Source organism: Tachysurus fulvidraco, chromosome 9 (genome assembly GCF_022655615.1).
Source record: "Tachysurus fulvidraco isolate hzauxx_2018 chromosome 9, HZAU_PFXX_2.0, whole genome shotgun sequence".
NCBI classification, from domain to species: Eukaryota; Metazoa; Chordata; class Actinopteri; order Siluriformes; family Bagridae; genus Tachysurus; species Tachysurus fulvidraco.
In genome coordinates, this window is record NC_062526.1 from 23,758,064 (window position 1) to 23,785,324 (window position 27,261).

At 39.9% G+C, this 27,261-nt stretch overlaps 1 protein-coding gene and 1 long non-coding RNA gene across 3 annotated transcripts; both read right to left on the reverse strand.

The window, feature by feature from the left end:
- Positions 1 to 442: 442 nt before the first annotated feature.
- Positions 443 to 13,805, reverse strand: ivns1abpa (influenza virus NS1A binding protein a). Of its 2 annotated transcripts, none has more exons than XM_027143333.2 (15): positions 13,601 to 13,805; positions 8,533 to 8,779; positions 8,272 to 8,408; positions 6,728 to 6,897; positions 6,532 to 6,607; positions 5,750 to 5,923; positions 5,540 to 5,665; positions 3,914 to 4,021; positions 3,387 to 3,501; positions 2,967 to 3,194; positions 2,353 to 2,474; positions 2,131 to 2,257; positions 1,907 to 2,038; positions 1,648 to 1,821; positions 443 to 1,544 (listed from the first exon to the last, which is right to left on the reverse strand). In XM_027143333.2, the coding sequence occupies exons 3-15, from the start codon at positions 8,380 to 8,382 to the stop codon at positions 1,288 to 1,290; spliced, it is 1,920 nt and encodes a 639-aa protein (XP_026999134.1). In that variant the 5' UTR covers positions 8,383 to 8,408; positions 8,533 to 8,779; positions 13,601 to 13,805; the 3' UTR covers positions 443 to 1,287. The 2 variants fall into 2 exon arrangements, with proteins under 2 accessions (XP_026999134.1, XP_047674073.1); XM_047818117.1 differs by having other exon boundaries at positions 443 to 1,559.
- A 2,966-nt stretch (positions 13,806 to 16,771) lies between these two features.
- LOC125145402 lies at positions 16,772 to 21,292 on the reverse strand. The gene is made up of 3 exons (XR_007143778.1): positions 21,108 to 21,292; positions 20,878 to 20,945; positions 16,772 to 17,337 (listed from the first exon to the last, which is right to left on the reverse strand). It is a non-coding gene; the product is annotated as an uncharacterized LOC125145402 (long non-coding RNA).
- Positions 21,293 to 27,261: the final 5,969 nt, after the last annotated feature.

Sequence of the window (27,261 nt, forward strand, 5' to 3'; positions counted from 1 at the left end):
CTACTGAAGGAGTGCAGTGTAGGAGTGAGTGGAACAGGATTTGTGCATTTGACTAATACCACTACAGGTAAATATGCAAGATCAGACATCCTGGCTGATGATTAGTGATGAATCACATATCTAAAAAAAAAGTGGTGACTGATACATTAATATTGGAAAATAAATGTTGAGCCATTTCACATAATCCTTGTGCAAGTAATCACACACACTTAAAAATAAGATAAGTGTGTCCTGGTTTATTTCTAAATAAAGACATTTTTTGGGCTACCACTTTGTCATGGAAAAACATGACGCTCTTGTTTCAAATTAAGACACAGGATACACACAAACCAGATTAGTGTAATCTCACCACTATTCAGCTCAAGAGCCACAGTCCATTATAGTGGTCTGATATGCCTTGCACCACAATCATTTCATTATATTAAAGGACACAAGAACACAATTGGAGGCTGAAATGATCTATTTGTTAAGAAATATCAGCTTGTAACAAGTGATATACAGAATCTCGCTCGCCATTTCAGTTGAATGCAAAAAAACAATAACAGTGAAGAACTATTTACCTCAAATTCCTAACAGAAAATATCAGACATTGAAATGGAAAAAAATAAACAGTCATGAATTAGTTCAACTGCAGATGTTAGTTTAGCAGAAATAGTTTAGTTTGCACTCGTGTATATACTCAAACTATACTGGCACTGTTAAGGTTTGTGTCTGCTTAGCTCATCTATCAATCAGAAGTGTATCAAAAATATAAAAAGGCCATTGTTATTGATTGGTAAACCAATCCTGCATAACAGTTAACGTGAAAATAAAAAGCTATGCAAGTGATTGTTCGATGAGTAAGGCTATTACATAACCATGTGTAAGCTAATATTTCAAAATAAAAATGCACTACCTGAAAATCAACTCCTCTCCTTGAACATGGAACCCCACCAGTGCTTTACTGGAAAGTTGTTCCTAACTTAAATACCCATTCAAAAAGTACAATCAATGTGCAGTAAAGATTGGCAATTTCTGTAAAATAAAAAAAAAAGCTAATGGAAAAAAAAATTATGTACAGAAAATTACTTTGTCCCGAAACGACCCCCCACCCGACTCATCCCCACCATTCCACTCTAGTCAGTCTTCACTGAAGACCCACATAACATCCCCACCCCATGTCCAAAGCCCCGCCCCATAAACATACACAACATCACGAAGCACGATTACGTCACTAAGCCTGTTAGTTTGAGAGAGACATTACCCATTAACACTCCCCTCCCTTCTGCGCCCGTCCTAACACACCCATCAGGCGCTGCTGAAAGCCTCGGCACAGGTGCTCCACTCGTCCAGCTCCGGGTTATACGCCTCCACCGTGTTGAGGAAGTCGTTGCCATCAAAGCCACCCACCGCAAAGATGAGGTTGTCAAGAACTGCCACGCCAGCGTTGCTCCGTGCCGAGTTCATGCTCCCGAGCATCTTCCACTCGTTGCGTGCCGGGTCATAGACCTCTACGCAGCGCAGGGCGTGGGAGCCGTCAAAGCCTCCCGCCACAAACAGCTTACCTGTGACACAAAAACCTTCCCTTTAATTTACAAACAGAGTGCTTAAGCAGAAACTCCAACCAGTCTGCAATACTTTTAAGACATTTAAGGTCTGCTTGTTTACCTGCATAGATGCCCACGCCAGCGCCTCTCCGAGCCACATTCATGGGGGCGACCAGGGTCCAGGTGTTGTTCTCAGGATTGTAGCGCTCAACACTGTTCAGACAGTTCCAGGACTCTGCTCCTCCGATCACGTACATGTAACCATCCAACCCGCAAACAGCTGCCTGGTGCCTCCCTGCAAAATTAACATACACACAGGCTTCAGAACCAGAACCATCTGCAGAACCAGCCCAAATAGCTGGAATGGAGAAGAAACTCACTGATGTTTAGCGGGGCACAGCTAGTCCAGTCCTTGGTCACAGGATCAAAAGCGTCGCAGTTCTTCAGACCTTTCTGTCCACAGGGATCTGATCCACCCACAACATAGAGCTTGTTGTTGAAAGAGCAGACACCTAGAACAAAAACGGATAAAGCAAGCCAACAATAAATAGTCAGGACAATTAAACAAGCCAGTTTATGTGTCACCTTTGGCTTATACACATGCCTGCATTGCAGCGGTTGGTCCGGAGCTCTGGCACTTGGGTCCATTCGTCTGAATCCGGATTGTACATCTCCCCGCAGCTCAGCTCGTCCGAGTGGCCGTTGGAGCCACCCATCACATACAGCTGCCCCTGATTGGTTGAGGAGAAGGAGTTGTTTATTTAGCAGTCACATGTTGACAGCACGCCTGATATTACTTGTTTTGGCAAGATGCGCACACACGTACCATAAGCACTGCCATCTGAAAGCGCGCCCGCGGTGTCCTCATCGGTGCAATAAAACTCCAGCTGTCAGTCTTCAGATCGTAACATTCCACAGTCCTCAGGCACTCCTCACGGTTATAACCACCTGACAACCAGAACATGACTACAGTCATCTACTTCATGTTTGACAACTAATAGGTATTCCAGTCATCCATTGTCATGCAAATTTGCTATGTAAGTATTTATTTACACTTGGCTTAAGTGTTGATTTTAATAAGAATTCATAAAAATCAATGGGGACAGAATGAATATTTCTTGTCAGCCAATCATGTGACAGCAGAGCAATTCACAAACCAATGCAGATACAGGTGAAAAGCAAACATCAGAATAGAGGACAATGGATCTTGTTGATCATTGTATGAGTTCCGGGGGCCCAATGTGCTAGTTTGAGCATTTCCAAGACTGTTTATCAACAGTCTATAGAGTTTGCACAAAAGGTATGAAACCCCTTGCTGAGAAATGCCATGCTGAGTAATCAGGTCAAAAGGAGAACAGTCAGACTGGTTCATGCTGACAAAAACAACTCCTTACAACCACAGTGAGCAGAAACGCATCTCAGAATGCAAATCACACCAACCTGCAGCAATCAGTCTCCCGTTCAGCGCGGCAGTGCCAAGGCCAGAGCGGGCGTAGTGCATGGGAGACAGAAGACGCTCCTGATCCTCTTCTTGGGGTGGAGAATCAAAGCTAAGGCTCTTCTGCATGCAGGGCGTGGCAGAGGGCGAGGTCTGGGGACTGCTCCGCCCATGCAGGAAGATGACACACAGCATGCCGTTGAGCACCGCCAGGCAGAGATATGTATTGTCTGTGAGAGTATAATTGAAGATTCAGTTATGACCGTGAACGCTCGACTCTTACACTGATCACGATAACCGAAATTTATCCAGAGATACAAAATCTATGCATGTGATTCCTGATCCAACAAAGAGCTCTTGTTTTAGCAAATTATTTACATACATGGTCATTTGTTCATGTGGCACTGGAGTAGGACACTTACTGCTGGTCTTCTCAGAGGCGATGTACTTCCACTCCTGTTTAGCCGAGCCAGGCGAGAGGCTGCCGTTGGAGCTGTTGCTCAGCTGCCTGTGAACGTTCTCTCGTGGTGTCTTTTTCTAAAAAAATGCACAGTGCAGCTACAGATACCCTTCCCAAGGCCCACAGTCACAAACAGTCTTCTGAGGCCCACAAAAGCTACAAGGCACACCCTTCAAACTTAGCATTCTCTGTACACTAACGGGCACAAATCACGCAGATCGTTCTGCAAACAAGGTCATTGGGCATTCTAGATCCTAATCTGTATTAGAATCCAGGCTAACTACTTTAATACTACAGCCACCAAAAAAAATTGTAGATTAAAGTCTAAATTATTTATGCATCCTTGCATGACAAAAAAAATAAAGTGAAAAAGAAAAATTCTGGGCCACAAAGCCTTCTAGCCTTCTCAATCTAAAATATCGCACTTTAACAAATGTTCGCTGTACTGAATGGCAGGGCTAAACCGGTTTGGTGCTGGTTTTAATGTACCTGCACAAACTGAATGCGGTCATCCTCAGCGCCAAACACCTCGGCCTGGCCCTCAAGCAGGCCCCCATCGAGCAGCTTGTGATCGGCCGAATAGTACAGCATTTGCACCTGCAAGACACACAGCGACACAAGAACGCATGTGGCGGTCTCCATGGCAACAGCACACCCGGAGGAGAAGAAGAGAGGAGGAAGAAAGGGGATGGGGGAGAGAAAAGGGAGGGGATGGGGGTACGCCGCAAAATGGCTGCAGAACGCTGAGAAATCCATTTTAAAAGACTGAATACAATGTGCTTTCTGTTCAGGGGCTGTTTGTGAAATAGGACAGCACAAAAAAAAAAGCTGCTCTTTGGTGCTCCCGAGGTTTCAGCACTGCATTTTGTATTTTTTTGTGAAAACACACAAACACACACACACACACTTGCACGCTGCTGGCAGCTTTGCAACCCAGGCACTATATTTTAAGGTTGGAGAGAAAAAGGAAAAAAAGTAGACGGCAGCCATCAGATCTTCAGCTCTCCTGGATGGCATCCTTCTTCTTCTCGACTGAGGAGAACCGAGATCATACATATTCCACAGAGACAGACTATTCGAACAGCTCCTGCTTCTCATCACACTGCATGAGGTTCTTCTCAAGCTAAACGATTATGTAAATAAAAAAATAAATAATTGCAAAGCAAGAAGAGAAATCTTGTAATAGAAAGAAAATCTAATTTATCTGCAGAGATCGAGTCGGTATTATGAACCCAGCAGATATGAATGAGCACACTTGGCACTCCACAGCTGGACGAAACTTTTAAGCGGCCGATATCGAATAGAGAGAATCGTTTTTCTCGTTTAAAAAAAATTATTAGTCAGGAATCGTGAATGTTAAAAGGAAGATTCTTCTCCAAACAGTTTTGCGAGTCTAGACCTCATTTGTGCATACAGTATGTGTGTGTTGGGTCAGATAGATGGGAGCTCAGCTCTCCTTTGGCTGTGGCTCCCTGGCATTTCTTTTGTCTTTTTCCTGACTCATTACCATGGAGGCCCCTGTCGTGGCTTCTTCACTCAGCTCAGAGTCCTGCAGTTGCTTTCTCTAATAAACCTAAAGAGAAAAAAATCAATGGGGAGGAAGAGCTGTTAGTTTTAATGCCCAGAGTGTGTACATACGCACGCACACAAACACACACACACCTGGTCAGAAAAGAAACAGACATCTGTGAGGCAGCAAAAAGCTCTTGGTGACTGAGCTTTACTGTACGACACAGAGTCCAAACTGGCGGATTTTTTTTCTCCTTTCTTTCTTTCTTTTTTTTTGAGTTCTGCTCACCTGGACTAACCTCTCGCCTTTGCAGAGTGTGTAACAGCCCCGCACTGTACCTAATGCAAAATATATACTCTTAAAACACCTGAGGGAAGGGGAGGGAAGGAAGGGGGGTTTGTGGTAAGGCATAAGGAGAGGGAAGGAAAAAAAAGAAAAAAAAGAATGGAATACAGATAAAACAAAAGCATCAAGCCTGTGGGGTGAGTGTGAGCACAAGTAAACAGCTCACAGCCCTTAAACTTTGAATTGTGAAGAAGGTGATGGGGGGAAAAAAAAACAAAACAAAACAAAAAAGAAAGCTTAAAGAGGACCGTAGTACTGACCTCCTCCATCAGTCTCTCTAGCGGCTCCCCGTTCTCCCACAGGCTGCGCTGCACCCAACTGATCACCTTTGAGTACAGCTTCCCGTTGCTGGGCAAGCTCAGATGATCCTCTAGCATCACCTCCAACTGCACAGAAGGCCAACGTTTCATCATACATCATTGTTGAAGAAGAAAAATATATTATTTAACGTCGCACCTGATAAATCTCACCTTCAAGCGCGGCAGTTTGAGGAAATCCTCCTGCTCCGAGATCTCCAAAAGATGTTCCTGGATGTAGCAGTCGATCTTGGCTAGCAGACGAGCGTCCACCATGCTGCTGGCAAAGTTACGATAGGAAATGGCATTCTGGGAGTCCATCTTGGACAGAAGGTAGTCACCGCAAATCTGAGAGTGGAAGAACAGACGTTTTAGATATCCGTTTAATCGCTTAGCTGATGCTTTCATCCAAATGAGGAAAGTGACAGTTCAAGCAGAGGATGATGCAATACAAGTAGTACCAGCATACAGGAGGTTTTTTGGAATGGGGAAGTTAGGGGTTACGAAAGAGGTGGGTCTTTCCATTTTTAATTTTTTTTTAATATTGATGAGTTCTGCTTTCCAGATTGCATAAGATTGCAGAAACGACGACGTGCCGTACGTGAGAATCACGGCCCTGAATTTGCCTACAGGAAGCCAGAGGAAGGACACGAAGTAGGGTGGGTCCTTATAGGAGAGATGAAATCAAGGTGTGCTGCTGCGTTCTGAATCATCTAAAGGGGTTTGATGGAGACCTGAGAGTATTGTGTTGGTTCTGAGATGTTTTTCTGCTCCAGTCAACCTAGCCTTCTTGTTAACATCATCAAAAAGACATCTTTGTGACGTCATGAATTTCACTTACAAACTAACGAATTAATCAATACTCCTAAAAGTATTCGTTCTTTTGGGCTCTTCATTGAGCACCCGTGTGTATTTTTGTCTTTACAGGAATATGAAGAAACAATTTAAAACCTTACCTGCTTCACTCTTTCCATCTTAAGCCGTCTGGCTGCAGAGTAAACCTCCTTAACCAACTCTTTATCTGCTTTCAATCTGAAGTAAAAAAGAAAGCAACGCAGGCCGATGAACGCGCTTGAATCGTGTGGCCTTTAGAAATAACCCCCAGAGCCTCAGTAAGCACAGGGGCTGATGGTATGTTTTCCCCAGACTTACTGGGCAGTATAGGCGTAGTTGAGCAGGATCTCCACAGCCTCAGGGTTCAGATCCTCAAACTTCACATGAGAGATACCGTGAGTCTCCAGATCGCTGTTAAAGATCTCAAACAGGTACGGGCTGCAACATGCCAGCACAGCACGGTGTGCCATCAGCTCATGACCGCACACCTGGAGAGGTCAGGGGTCAGAAGGTTAGAGCTACACACAGTGCAAGGCATGAACATTTTTTCAACAGCACTGCCTTCAGGTTAAGACAAGAGATTACTATCATTGTTATTAGGATGGGAGGAAGGGGCGGGGCTTCAAAGGAATCAGTTTAAAGCATCACAGCTGTCACTCATTCCAGACTGACACTTTGGTTTCTATGGGTTTTTTTTTTTTGTTGAGTTCTGAAAAGAAACTTTATTTTGATGTTACAAATCCTCACAGATTAGTCTTGATTATCTCAAGTTAATCCGCTGTAACCACTCTACAATGAACTGGGACTGGTCTTTCTACATCGTTCCTTTTCATTAGTAACTTAACGCATGCTGCTTGGGTTACAGCCACTCACATTTCTGGGAATTTGTTCTAGTGAAACAACACTCTCCTTTTGTCCCTCGTGTCATTTGTTACACTGCTTCGTATTCAGGATTGACTCGGCTTAACCATCCTCGCTTCGGGTGAAATACAACCCTTGTATTGTGACTTTGCAATAAACTGTAAGCAAGTGAGGTGTTCAGAGAGAAAGACTAACAGCAGGACATGTTATTAAAGGGCCTTTTTACACCCGGTCACTTCATGTGTTGTCTCTGATCCGATAGCTCTGATTTGTTTAAACTGTTCCATTTACATTAGGCCACATAAATGAGTCTTGGTGAATCGGATATCGATCCGATCTTTCTACTCCCGCCCAAAATGCAAATATATTTTACCTCATTTCTGGGGTAATTGTTCTGGGGTTATGCTACAAAAACAGCATTTAATGTTTTGCTGCATTTTCGCTGGTGGCTGCAGCGCATTTTAAGCCCCAACGCAAGATCACTTGCGAGTGACGTACTTCCGTTTGGGAGGAGTATAGCGCTGACGTATGTGGCTCAAACAACCACATTCATTTACACCTGTCCAGTTTGATCTGAAACGTGTCCCAGACCACCTCCTGAAGTGGTTCGAAAGATCGGATTTATAGCCATCTCGAAAACGTTTCGGAGGGCATTTAGACCTGGTCTTTTTACCATCGGATAGCTATCTGATCACAGAAAACGCATGAAGTGACGAGGTGTAAAAAGCCCCTAAGTTCCATGACCTATCTGGTAGACAGTTTGAAGCCTAGCAGTGAACAAACGCATCCTTTTCATCAGCCAAGCCAGGTTAATTGTTGCGCGTTTACTGACCATGAGAAGGCAAACAGTGTTCAGTTTATTTGTGATTTTATTTTGGAAGAAAGTGTGAGGGCGATAAATAAACAAACAATCGTATTTGAATACTTTCCTGTTCCTGACAGCATTTAACCTCTAAACCAAGAATGTAAAATATTTATAATTGATTATTTATTGATTTTACCTGCAGTCTGACGTCACAGAACTGTCCACTCTTCCTAAGCGCGTTCATTTTGGCGACAGTAGAATCCAGGAAGGTCTCGTCCTCGAAGATCAAATATCCGTTCGGAATCATTTTCTTTGCGGTTTTGGGATTCAAGTCTGCAGGAAGAGAGGGGAAACAAAACAGTGTCATTATTTTACTAAAACAGATACAACACATGCTTCAAAATGTAACCAGTGTCAACATATTTAAGCAGATGCCCTGAGGGTTGGGTTTTTTTACCTAATCAAAAATTCCTTAATTCTTGGAGAAATCTTGCAGTTGTGTTGGGGGTCTAACAACCAGGTCTTTGCTTCACTTCTGAGCAGGTGGCAGAGGTGATGCCAGGGAATCAGCGAGCGCAGAGCGAATGGAAGGACGGGCAGCCGCGCTAACGCAAACTTCCAGGCTTAGAGCGACTGTAATCAAGTCCTCGGGATCCCGTTGGCTATAGAATGAAACCTTTTCTAGGTTGGTCGTGTATTATAACCTGTGAAAGAAACAGAACCACCTCAGCACCAACAGCACGCACAGCATTGGTTAACATTTATACAGAAGGCTAACGATTTGTTTATGGAAGGCGTGTTAAGCCAAACGCATGTTTGTTTTCCATCGACACCTGAAGTGAAACAAACGTCACCGGAATACAAGGTTTCGGCATGCGAAGACGCTCAGTAATCAACGACTTCCTGGTACTGATGTTTTTATATACACAGTGAACACCGCCAGCTCAGAAAGTTTTAAAGCACTCATTAATCCAAGTGCCTTACACAGGAGCTCCTAATCAGGCTCAAGCTACTACCGCTAATAAGAAACTTAACACCATCATAATCTGGCCTGACCATGTGACTACATACCTTATAGACCACACACACACAACGCATTCAACACAATTCATCCCTTCTTTTTAATTACAGCCAGAGAAAATTCCAGAAGTTGTGCAATGTGTAAAAGAGGGTGGAAAAAACAAATATATTAAAACTGACACTTTGTCTGATCACGTCTCTGTGCTCCGGCTCAGACTGGAGCAGGTCTTTTCTTTTCAATTCCTCTAGCCCAGAAATTTCAAAGGCTTTTTATTGTTTTCGACAAGAACACATTTGGAAACAAAGCTTGCACTGAGCATCTAAGCAATTTCCTCCAGCTGTCCCCAGACATCCTTGTTTTTTTGTTTTTTTTTGCCCATCTGTCTTATATTATAAGGCATCAATATTCAAAACATTGAGATCATAAAGCTGTGGCAATGTTTTGGGGTTTAGTGACCAGGTGATGTAATATTACATTAACAACCATAGGGGGCTGATAAACCTTAAGACTGTAGGTAAAGGTCTGGTGTGACTCAGCTACCCATACGCAGAAGTCACCTTTTGTGCAGACGACCGTGACGTCTTAAGTGAAGGACACAGAGGAAACTGGTGGCAGAGCTTATTTTTTTATTTTCTTTAATTTAAAAAAAAAAAAAAAAAGGAGGAGGAGGAGACAAGCAACAATAAAGCATTACTGTGCATCCTTCTGCTGCGGTTTTGACCTCTAAAGCGCTGCGTGTGGAGGAGAGACATAAAGAGAGACTTGTTCTGCTGTCTACTAAAGTATTCAGTTATCCAAGTCTAACTCATTGTGAGAAAAACAGTGAAACGATGAGCATGAGCAGAACGTTGTCCTAACAAGCAGCCCCCTACTGCCAAGTACAAAACTGGATGATCGCGTATGGATGCATTTGTGTGTGATTGTAATTATACTAATCGCTACCACGGGATCCTTCCTCACGCTACTCACACACCCACAGAGGCTTCTTAGCCAAACCTCGCTCTACATTTTCTGTCGTGTTTTCGGCAGCTTGGTTACGCTTCGAGAAAAGTCTCTGTAGAACAACCAGTCTAATCTGGAGAGAGCGAACAGACAAGAGAAGTAACAGCATAGTTACACCACATGTGCTTTTAAGAACAGAATGTACTGAGAACGCAAAGCAGTGAGGTAATGAAAGTGAATCAAAAAAAAAAAAAAAAAAAAGGTGTAGGTTTGCCTTGTTTTCTGTTCCTTGTTTCTTTAACAAATGACACTGCTGAGGTGTTACCAGAGAAAGAAAAGCAGAATAATATTTTTTTTTTAAAAAAGCCCCCCCCCCCCAGAAAGCGTATGAGATATTTGCATCTTCTCCCTCTCTCCACCAGTTTTTTCCCCCCATTCGCTTATAAAGCCAGCAGTAGAAAACATTACTCCAACCTATTAGTCATTCCATCCTTACAAATATAAGAGACCAAAACAAACAATTCCCCAAACTTCACGATGCAGCTACCAGCGACAGTAGCATAATACAAGAGGTAAATGTTATAATACAAGTGGCCTTGGTAGCTTTAAATATCCTTCGGGTACTGATCATCATAGCAGTGACCTTTTGTTCAGAAGAAAAATAAAATATTTTATCCCTCTTACCCAAAAACAACAAATACATTACACGTTCTATTTTTAAATGGGTTTTTTTTTTTAAAGATCCTACTCAACTACGCCTATAATGTCTGGGTCTTCGATCACTTAAAGGCAAGAGAGTCGTTCAACCACTTCCTCATAATGTTAAGAAGAAACCATAGTGTTCTCAAGCCTGAAAACTTGGTATAAACCTAAAGAAGGATGCTTTTATCTCTGAAAAAACATATCTTTAGAGAAACTTTCGTTAGATGAAAGAACAAATAAAGACTTTGCTTAATCAGATCTAATGACGCATTCACTGTACAAGTCCCTTAGAACTAAATGTTTCTATGAAAACAAATTTCTCAATAATTTGTGAGCAAGCAGATGACTATCATATAAACACCACATTAGACCCTGGGTAATTTCCTAGAGAAAACTCCAACTTCCCTTTTACCAGCCCTTAATACAAAGAGAAAGGGAAATTCTCACACATGAATGAGCTTTCTCCTTGCTCCATGACTAAGACACCACCTCACACTCCCAAAACCGATGCGACAAAACCAATAACTGACCAGCACCCTATTCTGTTAAAGTGCTCATCACTCCCCACACTACTTCATGATCCCTCAAATCCTCTAGCACTGCTCGACTGGTCCCACCATCTCTCAGGGTACAAGTAAGGTCCCACATGATGACTCAAGACCCTTAACTAAACGAACAGCCGAGTCACTGGCTCCCATCAAATGAAGGGTAAAGACCTACCTCTATGAAATTCTTAAAATAGCACTTGTTCTATTTCATTTGCGTGCTCTTCTTGCCATATTTCCTCCCAACAGAGTTTTTTTTTTTTTTACTGATGGTATTCCAAGTCTGCGACTATTCATTAATGGAGCTTTCAAAAGCACTTTTGTTCATCGCTCTGGATAAAAGCATCAGCCAAATGCCATAAATGTAAGTCGTTCTCATCAGATATAAGAATTTACGGCTTAAGATTTTATACGTCACAAAATATGCAGTAATCCCGTAGTTAAAATAAAGTAACAAATGATCCAGCAATCAAGGGATTGTTTGCATTTCCAACAGCACTAACAAAGAAACAGTCTCCTCACTGTGACATTTCAAGGACATCAGCAAGTAATTAGTGACTTGAACAAAGGCCACAAGTACCTGCTTTCATGCTGGTTTACATGGATATTTGTTTCCACTGACAGCAAACACGTCAGATATATATTTAATGCAGCCAGTGAATGTAGGTCGAATCAATTTTTACTTTGTAGCATTTTTCAATATGAAACTTTGGTTTCAAAATCCATAACCGGACTACATTACATTACAGAGCTAGAGCTATCGTTAAATTTACGGTACACTGCAGCGTGTAATGCTACATCCACAAAGGGAAATTTTCCTACAGCAATAAACTTCTCTCAATTTGGTTTAAAATAAGATGAAGTCATATCATGTACGTATATGTAAAGCGACAAATCCATACGTTTAGTTTAAAGGCTTCCTCTGACCAAGTCCAAATGCACATGAAGTGTCTGACTTTCCTTTATTTCCCAACTAACATGATTTATTTACCAACTTTACCTGCCAACATTCAAATATTGACATGCATATTGTTAATATATATATACATAGTTAGTATGAAGTCTCTATGGAGTGTACATAGTTATTAGTGTACACAACCAAACTGGTACAGAGACTAGCACATATGTAAATAGAACCAAACATCCAAATTTCATGCTAATTGGTGATTTCTTTAAAAGCACATAAGATGTGCGTTTACCTAGTTAGCTTGTAACTAAGGAAACTAAACAGTGTTTATGTCTCACCAGTGTAAATGTTGATATATGGCTTGTAGTATAACTAATTAGCTACAAAAAATTACTCATTACTACTTATCCTTAATTATTAATTATAATATTATACCCTCCTCTGTCAACTTGCTGAGTACAGAACTAAAAATTAGACATAGACTAGTATATATTATACTTTATTCACTGGTGCAGTATTCGACCTTTGTATGGTCATATATTACGCGCATGCGCGTTAAACACCAGCAAACGTTACGACGGTTTAGCCTAATTCTTATAAGGAGTAAATTGTATTGGACAAATGATACAACTGAAACCTGTTTTTTTTTTAATGAGATATATTTCAGCAGTTTAAAAAGAAAAAGACGAAAGGGGGATAAAAATCCCATTATAGCAACAGCATAGCAACCTCTCCTGAATGCTGATTGGTCAGAGCCAATCAAGTATGAGCAACGCTATTGGACAGCAGACGCGTCAATCACTATACAGTTTTCTCGAATAGTTCTAAAAATATATCTATTCATTTTTTTTAAATGTTTGCGATACGAGTTCTGATTAAACGCTAACATTACTATTGAAGTAACGTTAAACTTTCCAACCCTGATTTTTATTCACCCCAAACACACGTTTTATTCACGAATGAATTAGAAGCTCACTGGAGCTAAAGAAATTAATGTATTTTATATATTATCGTTCCATTATAACTTGTTTTTTTAGGAGGAAATCAACCCTTAAGGATTGCGCAATGAATTAGATACTTAGTACGTAGTTTAAGATTTTAAGCTCAAGGATATATATATTTAAATATTTCTAAAAACTATTGCCTCATCCTCGTGCATGCAAATATACCGCGCGTGAAGAAAGCACGTGACCAAGCCAGCGCCATGCGCGCGCCAGACTTGATTTTTTTTTTCTTGCTCATCCTAAGTTACTTTTTAATAGAACTACCAATTATAACAAACCGATTTGTATTTCCTACAGATCTGTGATGTTTTAAGTAACAATAACGAATAATTAGAGAGATATATCCACGACACAGCAGCCTCGCGCGCGCTTTATCAAATCACTACGCACGCGCCTGTTCTTACCTGATCCGTTTGACAGCAGACGATGGTAGACATATTTGGGTTCAACTCGAAGTTGTCTAACAAGCGGGTAACGGCGAACGGGTCGGATCTGCACAGGTCCAGTATCCACACGAACCACGACACTGACGGATATAAGCACACACGAGCTTTTGACAACGAGGACGGGAGGCGCGCTTTTAACAAAAGCCACGCCGATAGTGACGTCAAGGGCCGTGGCCCCGCCTGCGGAAAAGTACAGGCTGCAGGGGGCGTGGCCACGCACGGCGGATAGAACCGGTTTTAGGAGCTGTGTCGTGTCACGTGGAGGATAAACGGTGTTGCTCGTTGCCTGGATTTCACACTGATCTATTGTTTAGGTTGAATATAGGACACAGAGGCTGAATAAAATGAGCAACACAACTTGAATACGAATATTTCCGTGTCTTAGTAAGCATTTTAAAGTCAGCAGATCTTTTACTTAGACTTTTCTAAATGTCAGTCCACGTGTTTATTCCTCCAGCGGAAAGACATGATACTGTACTGTATATGACATTTCTTTTAAAACAAACAGGAAATCAAAAGATGGCAGCTGTATACAATGTCTATTTGTAGTTCTTGCTGAAAGAATGAATGAATCTGTTGTTGTCAACTATATGTGTTTATTTCCCAAATATCCACAAGCTTTCAGATTTCTCTTCAGATGAACATGGTACCAGTATAACACATCCCATGTCCCATGAAGACTTGCTTTGCCAGGGTTGGAGTGGAGGAACTCGAGATCTCTGACCTCAACCTCACTGAACGCCTTTGGGATGATGTGGAACACAGACAGTCCCCTGCCTCATTTATGTTGTCGTGGTTAAACAGACAAGCTACAGTACACTCCATACCTTGTGGAAAACGACGTGGTTGGAGGCTCCGTGTGTCTCTACACAGTAATTACATATGTGTCTTCACTGGTAGACAAAGTTGCATCTCAAATTTCAGAAAAAAACAGCAAAAACAACCATTTTTGGCCACAACAACTACAAAATAATTGCACAAAATGCTAGGTCTGTCTATTTTGTCAATGCAAACACTTGACCCATGTCATAAACATAATGTAATAGCGATAAGAAGAAGATAAGAGGCTGTATTAACGTGCAGATATGCACACACTCAAATGAATGAACAGAATGTACAGACGAAATAGGTCCATGTCTCTGTGTGGTTGTGTGGCAGTTAAACAAGCCACACTTTCTCAGTGATGGTGTTCAGACCTTCCTCTGAATCACAACTGGACTGGGACGACTCATGTTTCATGTGCAAGTTGTTCCAATGCAGTTCAGTATTCTTTGGCCTATTTCCTTTTCCATCTCTTTAGCATTTATTTGAGACTGAAATGTCATATTTTAGTCATCTCCTTTAACAAGTCTTTATAGTCATTTTGTAATTAAAGAGTTCCACATTACCCTAGCACCTTCCGTGATCCCGTACGGAATGCAACCAGCCTCCTATTCGCCACACACTTTCATGACACACCTGCACAAGTTCCCAACGGATACAAGTCCAACAAATAACATGTTTTTTTTAACAACATCCCCTGAGTGCACCCCAGTAATGCCCGGTAAGGCTCAGTAGGACTTGGAGTTGTAATGAGTTTTCTCTTTGCTTTTATTAAAGCCACAATGGCTGTGAGGTGGCAGAAAATCAGTGTGATTAAGAAACAGCCAGGAATGTTTTCCCCTCAGTGAAGTGTCTCTGATAAAGATGCTGCAATATGATTATCTGTATTCATGGCTGACCTACTCTCGGTTGATTCATCGGCTGAAATACTTGGCTTTAGTCCAGAGGTTTGGAAGTTTTCTGCTTATCCATACTGGTTAATATGAGGTAAATGGAACATTGGACTCCGACTTCTTAAAAACATGAACATAAGTAGATAGAAGGACTTTACACCAAATTCTAATAACATGACATGACCATAATCACTGAAAAACAGGAACTTATTCTCCAGTCTCTTCTGTTTTGTATGAAACTATGAATCACTTATGCAGCTAGTCAACAAAACTCACTACCAATCCTTCTCTTTATGCATCCTGCAAGTCATTTCTTTCTTGTTTTTCATTATGCCCCTGAAGCTTCCCACATATCCTGGTGTGGCTTGGTGGAATAACAGAAGCAGGAAGTGTGATTTTTGGTGCTTTCTGTGGCACAGTGACCTAGTGTCATATTTTCTGCAATTACCAAGCACCTACTTACCCAGCCACAACACACACCATTTTGTTTATTTACATCATGCATTGTTGCCTTTGACTTTCATTTCTAGCCTCTACAGATTCTCTTAGCTTTGGGAGGAATGTGTACACATCAAAGAGAATAATAATAATAATAATAATAATAATAATAATAATAATAATACAACATCTTACTTAGCTCTCCTTTCATTAACGGCTTTCTATAATGACAAGCTACTCAGAAATGCACATGCAAGCAAAGACCGTGTTCATTAACAACCCTGCCTGATGCATTAACAGCATCCTTAGTAACCACCTGGGTCATGATGGTTTAACTGTCAGGATCTAGCCCATATGTTTGTCATGTGCCTTTTGTTTACGTTTTGTGTTCACGTGTCTGCCCGCCCTTGTCTATTCTATACATTGTCTATTCTAACCCTCTGCACACCTGTCCCTTATGTGTCTAATTGTCTTAAGTATTTAATCCTTGTCTTTTGTTTTGTCTGTTTATGGTTTTGTTTGTTTTATTAATAAACCATGTTTTTTTTTTTTACTATCCTGCATTTGGGTCTGTTTTTAACCTTGGTTTTCTGGCATGAATGTAGGCTGCTAGTTTGGCTACATGTTGGGAAATTCTTCCAATCAAACATGTTAGTAAATATTAGATAGATAGGTAAACACACATCTCCAGTCGAGAGCAGAATTAAAAGAACTTGCTGGGTTTGCTGGGTTTTTCCAATGGTATCCACAGGCATAGTAGTATGATTTGCATATAATAATAATAATAAAAATAATAATAATCTCTTTGGCCACACCCACTTTAGTACAGATATCATTAGGCTTACAGAATGTATGGCACATTATGCCCCTCTTTATTCTCCAGTCATATTTCACTGTTACTTCACTCACAAAATAATCACGTCCTTTCAATGTTTTAGACCTTGAATCGCTCTCTGAGAAAGCAAGCACCCTTTCTTCAACCATTTCATTATAGTGTGTTTAATCGCATTGTGTGTGTGTGAGAGAGAGAGAGAGAGAGAGAGAGAGAAAGAGAGAGAGAGAAAGAGAGAGAGAGAGAGAGAGAGAGAGAGAGAGATTGAGAGAGAGAGATAATTGGTAAGAAACCTATTAACATTGGGCAACACATTATATCGCAAGGTTATATTGATTGTGTAATAAGACTGATGTGGAACAACATTTTAGCCACACTATTAAATATTAAAGATTTATGGTCTCTTGATTCACTGTGTTTCATCTAAATAACAAAGATAATGGTAAAGCTGCAGGAATTTACAGTCTGGCATAGAAAGAATTCAACCCCAGCATTGCTTCTTTTGTGGTTGATGCAAAAATATACAAAAATCTCATATAATCCATTTAATAGTGTAACTCTACGTTAAAGCATTGACTTTAACAACAATTAAAGTTGAATGATGCTCATACATGTCCATCTTCATCCACGTTGAAAGTTGAAGGAGAGGATGAACAGACAGTGTTTCCTGGCATCTGTTTCCTGGCCATTTGATAAGTTCACTGTGCATCCTGCAAGAAAATTCATATTTATTTAAATTCCTGACTGATTTATTTGTGAACATACATACAGTATGCAGCATACAGTATATACTTCTGTACAAGCTGGATACTGGCTAAGCCAGCATTTAATCATCTTCTGCTATATCCTTCTCCCCTCATCTTTATCATAATAACCAACGCAATAAGCAGAACTACTATTGCTATGGTAACCGTCTCCAGCCATGCTGAAGCATCAGGATGTGTCTGTGTCAGCGAGGGAGAAAAGAGAGACATCCTGTAAAGAAATTTCCCACCTCACTTCCTTTCTTTTTCCTCTGGAGGAAATATTAAGTGAGACAAGTATGCAGTTTAAGTGCATTTTCACTTTAAGTGCATTTAGAGCTATAGCTGGCTTAATAGGTAAATGTCAATATATTATAACGATGAAGCTCCCGACTAGTCAAAATAAATAAAAGCTGAAGTAACTGATTGTTTCCCAGAGAGACACAGCCATTTAAAAGCAGAGGCTCTCCCACATCCTAATTGTTCTGTCATCATAATGGATGGTAATTATGCTTAACGTGCATCCCTTGCCATGTACCAGTCAATCTGTAGCTCTGTCTGCCCTTCTGACTATACCAGCCTCTGCCCTCTAGCCACTTTTGTTCTAATTCAGCCGGTCTCTCTTCATCACTGCTAAACACATTCGTAATTTAGAATGAGCCAAAGGAGGCTTGCTGCTGCTGCTGTTGTTGTTATTTCAATTAAAGGTCTGCTGTAGTTATGTTGAAAAATAAAGCCAAAATAGGTCCCTCAGTAACGCCACTGCTTTTTTATCTCGAATCAGACATTTGAATCATTTCAAGGACGCATTTTTAGACCTTTTATTTTGGATGTGTTTTTATGAAGGTCCTTGGTTTAGTTGGTTCAGAAAAAAGCATGTTGTTTCCAAACATTGTTAAGAAAATGTATACAAAGCTAATGGCACTTGATTATGAATGCGGCACACATTCATTTTGACCTTTTAGTGCTATCAGTGTGCTGCAGCAAAACTGAATTTTATTCGATTCAAGGCCCCACCTAAGCATATACATATATTTCAGTAAACATCAGCTTGGTGAGTAGTATGTTTGCCTTGTACCTCCAGGGGTTGGGGCTTTGATTCCTGCCTCTATCCTATGTGTGCAGTTTGCATCTTCTACCTGTGGTTCATGGGTTTTATCTGGGAACTTTCCTTTCCCATACAGAGGCTGATTGGGATCGCCAAATTGTCCATAATGTATAAGTGTGATTGTGTACTGTGATGGGATGCACCTTGTCCAGGGTTTCCCACATTTTGTGCCCCAAGTCCCCTGGATACTCTTCAAGCTCCCTGTGATCTTTAACATTGGGTGTCATGCAGAAGAACATGGGTTCTCTGTATTGATTTCCACTCCTACCTCATTTGCCCTGGTTTTCTCAGAGACATATAATACTGCAAACATTTGTAGTGCAAGCTTAACGTTTAACTACAGATTCCTGAAGATGAGATGCCACATTACTCTCTACCAAGTCATGCCTTATTGAACCTGGGAAAGTCCTGGTCAGGCTAACCCTTGTGTCAGAAGTGTATTTATGGAATATTTTCTGGAAAGAAAGACAAATGGATTTTGCATGTTCTGGAAAATAATTTTAACCATTTGCATCCTCTCCCACTCAATATGTAATGCTGTGGCATCTAAGACTACACCTGTGTGATTTGTGAAAAAAATGCTGAAAGCATCGGCAAAGGTTTCGTATTCCACCCTGGTCTAAAAGAAAGATCTACAGGGATTTGCAATGAGAGCTGTTTTTTTTTTTAAATGAAGAAGACACTGGAGCTAATCTGATTCTGGAGTTAAATTTTGCAGATAGGGTGAAGGTAACATGTGACATGTGGAGCAAACCAACTGTCTATTGTTGGATTGCTGCTCGTGCTCATTACATGGCAACATAACAGACTTTGAGGAAAGTGCTTTACTCTCTTCTGTATACCTAAGCTCATAAACACTGACGCTTTCATTGTATTGCTGTGATTAATATGGGAAGAAGAGTAATATGTCAGTCCCACACAGAGCACTTGTCTCTCAGGCATTGTGTGGATTGTTTAGTTGAAGGAAATCCTAGGAAAGAGAATATTTTGCCAGACACTATTCTCAGACACAAGAACAAAATAGTATTGGTTTATTGTCCCTTTCTCGAATCATATGGAATGACCATGTCCGTGGTGATAATCCAATGAGAACATACGTACAGTATAGCACAAATTGTCCAGCTGTCTTATTTATAGATCTAAAAGTTATGCATTATCTGTTTTTGCCATCCGGTTGTTTGTTGTTGTACTTTTCTATGTGAGGATTTTTATGAAACCGGAACTTGACAAAGTTGGAATGAACATGGTTTGTGCAGAAAATAAAGGCTCTGACACAACATAGTACTACCACTGTTCTTAAGATCAGTATTCTTATCATGTCTGTGTGAGATAAATTTGTTTCAAAGATCAGCCAATGAACCTTAATATGCTGATTGCCATTGCTATAGGAAGCATATCAGGTTGTTAGAATCTGCATGTGTCCAGCTGTTTGGTTAACCTCTGGGACACTTTGCTGATACCGGATTTCTAATCACCTCTTGTGACGGGAAGGCGATAGATCGGATCGACTGTGATCGATTCACATGAGGGAATTGGCACTCAGCATATTCAGATATATGACAGACATTATCCCTTCATGTTTCTTCTATTCTGTAAAATTCTAGGGAAAAAAGTCTTTTGTTATGGTGCTTTTCCTATTTTCCCAATTTTAGACAAAGCAGCATGTCATCCAATAATATTTACTCTATTCACATTGTAGAAACGTTTTCTATCAATTTTTCATGGTTACCCTTTCAACACTGCTGCGTTCCTTCCTCACGAGTTCATCTAGTGGCATTGTGCATAAAACAGCGTTAAACAAATGTTTGTGTAACTAAAAATATACAGTGGTGTCAAAGGTACGAACTACACATGAGTACCTAATTAGTTTACTGTCACAGTCCTGTTTGATACGACGCTAATCTTCCTGGAAGATTGTAAACTAATTAAAAGAACAGTATGTACCCTGTTTTTAAGTGATTCATTTTCAGGAGGCAATCAAAATAAAGCAGGTTCCTACCAATTCTATGCATCAGCCACAAATGCTTTAGACAGCTGCAGCAGTGTCTGAGACATTGAAGACTGATAAACTTCCCTGCCTGGTATATTATAAAATTCTTCACAGGAGACAGAATTATCTAAAAATTATTGAAGGTTTATCATGAAAGATCAACATTCAACCTGTGAAAACATCCACATTAGCTGTTATCTTGCTAAATGAGCTAAAGCAGCTAAACTAGCCAGATATTTTGATGTTTTGTTGATGTTGCTCGCTGTACATACTGTATATATCTAGATGTTTAAATTAGCATGCCAAAAAAAATATTACGTTTCTGGAAACAGTAAGTTAGCTAGCCAGATAACATCAGGTTTATTTAGAAACTATTATTAAGAAAAGCATAATTTGTCCTTTGACTCACGTCCCATCCATCAGCGCCTCATTTTCCCACCTCATGTTCCTGGGATATACGCCGGATCTACCACAATCCTGACAGGGATAAACATAACCATAATATTTTACTGAAGATAGTGTAGACATAATTAAAACAGTAAAGTTGGCAAATGTCATATGTAAGTCATTTGGCTTAATGGTTAAAAGTTGTGTGAGAATTATTGTGTTTTTATTAATAATTAAACCTGTTGTATTTACAGCATGAACACATGCAAAGTTCTTGGAAAAGCAGCTACGAATGCTGTTCTGTCAGACGGACTTCCGAGCGACTTGCATTGTGCTGCTCTAATAGGCAATGTGTAACCAAGGCCAGAGCCACTGTGACTACTCTCAGAGTGCCAGCACTGACCAAAGAAATTTTCCTAATCATTCAGACTACCTAAAACGACCCTAGTCTCTCGCTCTCGTTTTCTCTCTCGCACACCGGCGAAATATTTTGATCCCATTAACCTCTTGAACAGCAGCTGAACATACAGAGTGGCCTGTAAGTAAAAGTATGTGAGATTTGTAATTACAAGCACTCATGTTTTAAGTGTCCTCTCTTTAGCCTTGTCAGTGCATGCCAAGAAGAGAAAAAAGAGCATGAGAACTGAGACAAACCCAAACATTCAGCAATATTGCCATGCTGAACCATACACAACAGCGCCATCATGGTATGAAGAAGGGAATCTGGGCCTGATTTCTTTATAACCCAGACATGCAGCCTAGTAAAACTCTTTGAACTTTGGGCTGATATTTTTAATCCGCTTTATTGACACATTTGTAATACAGTCATGGTATGACGTAGGTCAGTGAGGTGAACTATTTACTCATCACCCCCCTATTTTTCCCCCAAACTGCCTTTCAAAGAAAACTAAAAGTAAATTGTGTAAGGACAGACTGTCCCCAAAGGGCACAGATACAAAGTACAAATGAGAACCGAACTGTTTGATTTAGTAGTTTTAAATCTTTTCACTGTTTATCATTTATGTCTATTCGTTTAGCAAATGTTATCATCTAAAGTGATGAGACATTTTATAGGAACACACAGAGTGCACAGAGAAGAATTTGGGCAGTTTTTGGGAGGTGACAAGTTTAGCGATCATGATTCATATTCATATCATGTTCTTATGACTTCTATTCAGAAGAAAGCCAGCCTAAAATCTAGGATAGAATTATTAACTTTTAAGTCTTACAAAAAAAAATGTCAAGTTTCAGTTTTCCTCCACTGATATGATCTGACTGAATGGTTATACAGTAGCTTAGTTCAATCCCAGATTTTACAGCAGTTCCTCAGATACTCAAAGCACTCTGGCACCACCCATAGTTTAAGAGGTTTTTAGAGATCACATTTTCCCATCGTTCTCATGCACTTGACCTGTATTGGGGGCTGCGGTGACACAGTGGCTAAGAAGTTCCACAAAGAACTAAAAGGATGTAAATTCAAATCCCAGCAATTGCCAATCTGCCACATTCTGGTCTTTGAACAAGGTCTTTAACGCTCAAGTGCTTAGTTGTTTAAATGAGCATGCACCAAGTATTTCTCAATGACATTGGTCTCGTTGCTGTAGCAGATGGCTGTTAATGGAAGGGCATGCAGCGGGAAATATCTTCTCCAATACTCCTTCCAAAAATGTTTGGCTTTTATGTGTGTGTTAGATGCTCGTCATCTAGATTATATTAACTGTAAAAGTACAACATTAAAGCTGCCATAACAGCAGTGTGTGTGTGTGTTTGTGTTTGGAGGTGTGTTTTCATGTTCAAACCTGAACAGAATCCAGATGTACATGCATGCATGCATAAGTGCAGATACACTTGGGTGAAGTGTACATTTTGTACACTGGTATTGTTATTAATACAGTACAAACATACGAACGACAAGCAGGACAAGGAAGAAGGAATTGAAGGGAGTGAATGATGATGTTGTTCAAGGCTTTTTCACAACTGTCAGTTTTTGTGTCATCTTCAGGTGTCACACGGTGTAGCTGTTGAGGTCCGTGTGTACACTATTTTAATTTTAAGTCTCGACTTCCCTCCTCACCTCATTGCATCAGCTCAACCCTTTAATCAGAGTTCCATGAGTTCCACCTCATCGATTGTGTTACCTGCCACAAGTAAATCTTTCTGGAGTATGTGGTGAGGCATAATGAATTAACATAAGTCCCACTTGAAGAAAAGGAGATGCAATTAACTCAGAGGACATTGAGTGAAAATCTAACCTAAAACAGAATGAAAGATTTAGTCTAGGACAGACAGAGACAGATAGAAAGAACACTTTGACAAGCAGGAACACTGCCTGATTTCAATTTCATTGGTTTCCTAAGAGGCATGTGTGTGAAATTTATGTAATGTGTTAAGTAAACTATAACATATATTTAATAGAAAAAACTAAGAATTTTGAAAAATCCTGTAAGATGTAAAAATATACATAGAAAGAGATACTGAAACAAAAAGAAAAACAGAGACAGACTCTTTGTTTCTCTCTTTATTCACACAGATAATGAACAACCTCCATTAATTACATATAAGGACCATGATTGCAAATCAATCCTCTGCCACTGATGCTGAAGATTATTTGATAAATATACCTGATGATGGGGGGGGGGGAGTGGGTATTTTGCCTGGCTTCACTGTCTTAGTCACTGCTGCCGCTGACTGAAGCTCAATTCTAAGCACTATAGCACTTTTTTCACTGATGAATTGAATTTCAATTATTTCTGAAGGTCCTTCTAAACGCCTTAAATTTTTTTTTTATTCTTCCCAGGCTTGAGAATTTTAAGTGAATGGACTGTATATAAATGACTGTGGATCCTAGCAGAGGGATGTTTATTGGAAGTGTTATTCGAGTCACCTTGGGTGTGAGTGCCAGATGTCTTGTTAGCAGCGCTGTTAAGTTTGATATCTCTTAAGCCAATATCGAACCACGCCAACACAACTTGCATTGTGCCTCACATGTCCACTTACAGACATCTGTTTCCTCCACTATTAAAAACACACACACACACACACACACACACACACACACACACACACACACACACACACACACACACACACACACACACACAAACACACACATCCACCTCTGAGAACTGAGGAAGGGGAAACTGTACGAAATCACTCAGGAAACATTGAGACTGTGAGAAATATGTTATTGATTCTCTGGGCTCTCTACAGTAGGGTTTTATTTTAATAAATCATCAGTCCACTACATTCAGATTCAAACCCTCCCTCACTTTGGGAATACAATCCTAATATTACAATTTTAAGTCCTTATTACAGCTTTTCCCAGATGATGGTTACAAAGCCAAAGCACACAATTATCTAAGTAGCTAAACTTTAGTTCAGTTCAAAGTTAGTTGTTGAAATATAAATACAACAAAGTTCTTTTAAACAGAAATAAGTCCCAACAAATTAGCATGATGCTGTCGATCTGTATAACTGTTGCCACCCAAATGCTTACATCCAGATAAATTTTGTGCAATGTTTGTAAAATTAGTTACTTCAAAAAAGGAATAATTTCTGACACTGGAGTCTCCTTCCACAAAAATGAACTAATACTGTAGGTCCACGTATAACTCGTTACTATAGTAACAGGCTTGCTTAACGTCTCTACAGTTTTGTTAGCCACATTTGGAATGCAAACAAGAAAATTCCTCTTCAGGACTTTGCTTATTAATCACTTTGTTTCTCTTTGTCAGTGTGAATGTGGTATTTGGGAACACATATTGTTCCCGAGGCTGGGAGTCAGCAAAGGCCGTTCTCACGGACACGATGTTCCTGTTTGGCATATCCGATGGAGACACGGAGATGAGTGCGATGCCAGCCATAGCCTGCGAATGAATGCCAGGCTTTAGTCTAAACAGTCTGTTCACTTGAATCTCTGTAATTATTGGTGAGCTGTTTTGATTCTGACTGCCTCAAGGCCAAGCTACCGGTTGTACTGATATTGTTCCCATTCACGGTGCTTTGCAGCATGATTATATGTCAGAGTTTATATGCAGACTTCCTCTTCCCTTTCTCTTCTTTGACTCACACTAAACAGCTTATGCTTCCACATTTCATAACATGAAGTCAGGTGTACGTTGATTTTCACAGCTAACTTGAGCTAACATTCTGATGGTTTTTTCGATATTTCAATGCTAAATAAAGCTAACTGTGTAACAAGAGCTATCCTGACATGATTTTGAGATTGTTTTCTTAGAATGTTCTGTGAGAAAAAGAAATATAAAATACATTATTTTAACTGCTAATGAGAGCTAATTGACTAACATGAGCTAACCTGACAGACTTTCTGAGCGTAGTTCATGAGAAAGTCTTTGGGACACGTGTAAGTGTTCCTAATTTTGACTGCTAATTCCAGTGAGCTAACATGACAGGATTTTTGAGATTCTTAAACTTAGATTTTTTTGTGGTAAAAAAATACAAATAAAATTTTCCTCATCTTCACTGCTAATGAGATCTAATTGGTTAACATAAGCTAAACTAAAAGGATTTTTGAGATTTTTGAAAAAATAAATGTAGGTATAATATCTGATAATGACTGCTAATTCCAGCTAACTGGATAACATGAATTTCTAACCTGATAGATAGATAGATAGATAGATAGATAGATAGATAGATAGATAGATAGATAGATAGATAGATAGATAGATAGATAGATAGATAGATAGATAGATAGATAGATAGATGGAAAAACATATAAACACAAAAATATAATTATAGTTAATGCCCTGCTGCTAGTGGTACTTGATTGGAACATTTTCCCTCAAACATATAAAATTCTAAGTTAATTAAAGCTAAAACTTTGTTTGGGATGGTCTGCACTGGTTAATGTGTGGTGGTTTGTGATGTTTTATAGTGGTTTGGTTGTGGTTGCTGGTGGTTTGCGATGGTTTAATTGTTTTTAAAACCTGACCAAAGTTAACCTTTATTATATATTTTATTATACAACATCAGCCTGCCTTTTTTATCATTGATGTGTCACTGACTGACTGACAAATGTGCAGACAACAGGATGATATGCTGGTGATAGCAAAGATGCCTTAAAGTTTTATCTTTTAGACTCTGTGTGTTTTTCCTCAGCAGTTATGAACCTGTCTGACCGCATGATCCTTAGTTTTGTGTAAATGATGGTTGGGCGCTCTCTCATATTTCACTTTTCACTGTTTTGCTTTAACAAGTCTTCATATGTTTATGAGCTGAACACACAGATGTATGAGTGAGAGAACGGTGTGTGTGTGAGTCCAGCATGTTTTGTGCAGATGCACTGGTCCATACTGATGCATGGTGCTGAAACACAAAGCAGGCTTCTATGTGGATTAGATGCAGAGCAAGGACAGGATTAGGCCTATTGAATTATATGGTTATAAAGGAGCAGCAACTCTATTGTGTTTAGGATAAGGTATGCAACTTTGGCAACACTGGGTGTTTGTGCCGCTTGTTTTTGAGACCGGAGGGCACGGGTTGTCTTTACAAAACACTGTGTCCACAAATAAGTGTAGAAATTGCGATAGTCAATACAATTACTGACACTATTACTGAATACCATGTGTGAAAAATACTGAGATGATAATATTTTGTTACTAAGGAGGAATTGGGTGGATTACCCTTGACTTTCACAGTTCCTTTAAGTACAACTTCTTAAATGATAGTAAGAAAGAGAAGCAACTGTACAGTTATGATGCTTAAAATTTCAGTACTCCTTAATATATAGTGTCTCTTACCCATGTTCCCTTACTCTTACTAGTGAGATAATTACCTTCCCAAAAATAACTAAATAACTTAACATACATAGTGCAAATTATTCTTTCTGAGGTGTTGAGAACTTTCTATTTTGTTTGGTACTTTGATTCGTTAAATCTCTGGCTTCTGGCTTCAACCCTGAGTTTTCCATGTTAAGCCCCATTTCATGCCAAAGCAAGCAAATCAAAACTATCGTGACAGTGCATCAGCACCCACAGCGGGGCGTCTACACTGCAAAACCAGCATGTGACACACTCACACATTTTTATTCTGAGTCACTCATCTCTTGGCATGGTTGGCGTATTCTTCAGACAGATTTTTTTAAGAGCTCAAATCCTTTGCAACCCACAGCCTGAGTCCTTATTCACTATTAACAACTTCCAAACATTGGATCTCCTGGGGGTTAAACCACATATCTGTGTGAAATAGTAAAATTATTAGTGTGTATTACTGTATTTGTAGAAGAAAAAATCTGTCTTCTTTTTTGCCTGTTAATACTCGCTTGGACAAGACACATATGTTGTATAAAGGATAATTTTTTACACCTCTATGAACAGGTCAATTCAGATTCTCAGATTGTATTAATACTTTTAGTAACTGACAGAAAAAATACTAAAGGTGTTTGTGT